Here is a 4524-nt window from a genome sequence, read left to right on the forward strand (position 1 = left end):
TAGAAATCCCTAAAAATGTTGTTTATTCTTCCAGGATCATATATTGTGTTCCCCGATAAATCTTTAGCAGCACATATAGTTATTTTTTCTTTATTTATTTTTAGCTGGTTAGCTAGAAATCGACCTGATTTGTTACTGTGTTCAAAATTCTGCAAGCGAAGTCTTTGTATAAGGAATTGTGTTTTTTTATTAATAGTTTCATTTAATTCTAGTTTTGTTTTGCATATTTTGTTCAATGTTTCCTGATCTTGGTGGGACGCGTAGGCTTCTTCTAGTGATTTGATGTTTTTTTCTAATTCCTGAATATTTTTGTTTTCTTCTTTCTTTTTGTGTGATGAGAAAGAAATTATTTTACCTCTCATCACAGCTTTCCCTGCTTCCCATAGAACAGAAGCAGATATTCCGGGAGTGTCATTAAAGTCTAAATATGAAGTCCATTCCTTTTTAAAGTATTTAATAAAGTCTTCATCTTTAAGTAGTGATATATTAAATCTCCAGTTTTTACTTGGCGTAGTATTATTCTTGTGCATTAGTGTTAAAGATACAGGAGCATGATCGCTGACAGCTATAGGATGAATCTCAGTGTCTGAAATGTCACACAGCAGTGAGCTGCTGACCAAAAAATAATCCAGACGAGAGTAGGAGTGATGGACATGTGAGAAAAAAGTATATTCCTTACTGGTGGGGTGAAGAGAGCGCCATGCATCGCAAAGACCAAAGTCGTTCATATACTGTTTGATTATATTTGTGGACTGCCAATTACGCTGAGTTCCTGTTGTGTTGAGCCTATCCATTTCTTCATTTAGTCCAAGGTTGAGGTCACCGCCAAGAATGAGTGTGCAATCAAGGTGTTCAGAGAGTGCACTAAAAAAACCGTGGAAGAATGAGGGTTCATCAACATTTGGACCATATATACTAACAATACATAGTTTTTTGTTCAATATTGATAGTTTAATAATTAGAAATCTACCCTCTGGATCTATAACTGTATCGAGTACTGTAAAATTAACATTTTTATGTATTAAAATTGCTACTCCCCGTTGTCTAGAATTATAACCGGCTGCAAACACGTTAGGAAACTCAGGTGTTTTAAGTTCATTTAAACCTGTGACAGGTTTGTGAGTTTCTTGTAATAAAACAACATCTGCCTGTAGTTTTTTAAGCTGGTTAAATATTTTTAACCTCTTTCCTCTGGTGCCAGCTCCATTTACATTCCATGTGACAAACCTCAGCATGCCCTTGATTGTGCGTGTATGTCTAATGATGTATGCTGGGTGTTTCGTTTAGACAGGTGGAGAGAATATGGAAACATCCCTTGTTTGTAAATAGAAAGAGAAAAAGAAGTGTGGTGAGAGACTCCATAAGTCTGACTATGTGTGTGAATATTCACTAATATGAACAAGCGTGGCTTGCTTATGTGTCCTGCAAGTCTGTGCGTGCTGTGAGGTTGTTGTGAATGTGCTGCCGTTGAGCTGATGTGTTTGCGTGATCGTGTTGTGAAAATATGGAGAAATAGAGGGTGTTGTTTGTAGGTGAGTGGGGAAGTAGGTGACCACAGCAGTGAAAGACAAGAGAAAGAAAGAAACCACATGAACTGTGAGCGACAACAAAAAAAAAGAAACGAAACTGAAACATTCCAATTAAAGCAATGACGGAGGGTGACGGTGTTATATCTGCTATGACATCATGTTGATATTACTAGCTTAAACTCATGTTAAAGGAGAGAGTGTGAATGAATAAGAAAAGAGTGTAGCGGGTTCTTATCTGGAGTGCAGTTAATATAACCACGGTGTGGTGCCGAGGTCGCGGTAAAGCTGTCCGTCCACGTAGAGCCGGTCCACGGCGATGACAGCACGGGAGCCTTTCTGGATAAAGCTACGTCGAACTGGGAACAGGACCTTGCGTCGTTCCAGGATCTCTTTGGGGAACTGGTCGTTCACGCTGAAGTCCGTTCCTTTCAGCTCTCTGCCGCGACTCTTCACCTGTTCCTTCTGTTTGAATTGACTGAATTTGGCCACAATAGGCCGTGGTCTCCCGGTCCGCGACCGCGCGCCCCCCAAGCGATGTACTCTATCGAAGTCGATGTTCTTTACGGTGTCCTCCGGCAGCTTCAGGTGGATTTTAATGAAGTTTTTCACCGTTGCCTCTGCGTCCTCTCCGGCAGTTTCTGGAATACCAGAAAACACAAGATTATCTCTCATGCTACGGGCTTGTAGATCGATAACGGACTCTTTTATTTTTTTATTTTCAATGTTTAGCTGGGCCACGTTATCGGTGAGAGATTTAACCGACTCCCGTAGCGTGGCATTTTCAGCGGCAAGCGTTTCCACCTGCCGCTGGCTGAATTCCAGGGATTCTCTCAGAGATTTAAATTCCCGGTGTAAAATCTCCACCAGGGACAGCCTCGCATCGAAACTGGACAATCGCTTGTCGATTGACTCCAGGATTTCTGCGATGTCTTTGCCGGCAGGCGATGTTGTACCGGGGGAGTCTGCCTGGCGACTTCTCTTCGATGACGGCGTCTCGATTTTGGCCGGGGAAGATGCACTCTGGGCCTTATGCATTACTAAATCTTGAAAACAGCGGTCGATGTAATCTTGGAGAGCGTCTAAACTCTCCCCGTTGTCCTCCAGGGTGTTAGAGATGATAAAACAGATGTTGTTAGTTATATGACAATTGATTAGTATATTTGGTAATACTGAAGCTTGGAAAACCTTTGTTAAACTCTATGCTACCATTTGCTTTTTCTCCGCCAAAATCTCCGGCGTCTGACGTCACCTACAACATCACTTCCGTCACTGATAATTGCTGTATTATCAAAAACAGATTGTATCTAATTCTCAACTTTACTTTTGTCTTTATAAGACAAACTGACTCTGTCTTAATGCCGTCTTATCCCTTATTGCTGTGAATGGTCACAGACCGGGTCTCCATCTTCAAAGCAACCATTTCAAAAGCATTGAGATCACACAGTCACTGTATACAGTCGCACTAATATTAGTGTGCCACCGTTTCCAACATCTGTTTTCCCTAGTGTCCATATTTAAGGTGTGAATGTAGCATTATGTAGATGTTCCCCAGGAAGACAAGACATGGAAATTATGGAGGACAGGAAATACATTTTAGAATGCTTTGGATTTTGGTATTTTGTTAGCAAAGATTGTAGTCACTATGTAAACTCTATAGATTCTATTACATGGCATTACTAAGTTGGATTACTTCCATCTTTCATAAAGCAGCGGCTCTTCTCTACTTGTGCTACATTGTTTTTAAACGTAACCACTGTGGCCTTAGTGGCTGAAGGTCATTTAATTTCTTTTTTTTAATAGCTTTTTCCACTTTGGCACAGTGGATAAAATGCTATTATAATTGTATTTCAGAAACAATTAGCCAAAGAGAACATTTATAGTCTCCCTAAAATGAGAATTATCATTGTGATTTAAATACATTTGGCATTTTAGCTGTTCCAAAAAACTGCTATAATTTTGAAAATGTCAGTTTGGGCTCAGTTCACCCTGGGAAATTATCATTTGAATAAGTGATGATTTAAAAAAAAAAAAGAGGTTAAACCAAAGTCAGACAATGACAAACACAGACAAGCAGAAACTAAACAATGCTGGCAGAAGACAAAACAGCAGGGCATCCATTACCCCGAAATGTTCCAGAGGGACCATAATATTTAAACAACAGAGTGTGCTGGGACATTAATGTGACTTGCAATGGAAGTGGGTTCATAAATAGTCTTGAGCGCCGACACGGTGGACTCGCTGAGGAGGTTCGTCAGGCTGCTGAACTTAGAAGCTCCTTGGTGAATGAAAGTTCACAAAGTGGTGAGGCCCACCTCCACTCGGCAGCCCACACTGCCGGGCCTTCGCATCATTTTATGTAACCGTGCAAGGAGAAGAAGAGAGAAAACAAGAGAGGCAGAGATGTAGAGAGGCGGCAAAAGAAAGAGGCAGGAAGAGAGAAAAAAAAGATGGAGTCACAGAGGCAAGTGAAAAAAAGTATATATAGAAAATAATGAATAAGATGAACCTTAAACCTAAATAGCATTATAACATTACTGGTTCATAAAATGGATGTGGCTAAATATGTATACACACATATTTTGAATCCCACAATAAGACCAAAACCAGTAATGCATTAGCCTGGCTCTCTTTCCTGATCTTTTTCTGTTCATTACTCCTAACAAAGCTGCAAATCTTAAATGCCTCATAAATGCATTGCTTCCTTTGTGAGTAATTTCCTCCAACAGCTGTGCACTGTTTAGCAAACATTACTCAATAAGGAGTAAAAAGCACATTTGTTGAGCACTACTTTCAGCAATGGATTAATCCATATTTGGTGCACTACAGTGTCTATAAAAATGACAGTGTGCATGGGTTGATTAAAAAAATATCTACAGTGTCATTGTAATGAAACAAAAGCAATGTAATGTCTCATTAATGTTGTATGGGCTATGGCACAAAGAGAAATCAGGCTTTGGCTACACGTGTAATACTCGTTAGTGGTATTTCTAAGTTA

General features: G+C 39.9%; 1 protein-coding gene across 2 annotated transcripts; it reads right to left on the minus strand.

The window, feature by feature from the left end:
• Positions 1-1695: 1695 nt before the first annotated feature.
• LOC309691535 (uncharacterized protein) lies at positions 1696-2793 on the minus strand. 2 transcript variants are annotated; one of them, XM_082509256.1, is made up of 3 exons: positions 2715-2770; positions 2483-2627; positions 1696-2167 (listed from the first exon to the last, which is right to left on the minus strand). In XM_082509256.1, the coding sequence occupies exons 2-3, from the start codon at positions 2562-2564 to the stop codon at positions 1776-1778; spliced, it is 474 nt and encodes a 157-aa protein (XP_082365382.1). In that variant the 5' UTR covers positions 2565-2627; positions 2715-2770; the 3' UTR covers positions 1696-1775. The 2 variants fall into 2 exon arrangements, with proteins under 2 accessions (XP_082365382.1, XP_082365381.1); XM_082509255.1 differs by having other exon boundaries at positions 2483-2793.
• Positions 2794-4524: the final 1731 nt, after the last annotated feature.

This window comes from Aulonocara stuartgranti (assembly GCF_965226115.1).
Source record: "Aulonocara stuartgranti genome assembly, chromosome: 16".
Lineage (NCBI taxonomy): Eukaryota > Metazoa > Chordata > Actinopteri > Cichliformes > Cichlidae > Aulonocara > Aulonocara stuartgranti.

Coding starts and splice junctions, on each gene's coding strand:
- LOC309691535 (XM_082509255.1), bottom strand. CDS start 2,564: ATGCATAAGGCCCAGAGTGCATCTTCCCCGGCCAAAATCGAGACGCCG. Junction 2,168..2,482: donor TCGCCAGGCAGACTCCCCCG/GTACAACATCGC, acceptor CTGGTATTCCAG/AAACTGCCGGAGAGGACGCA.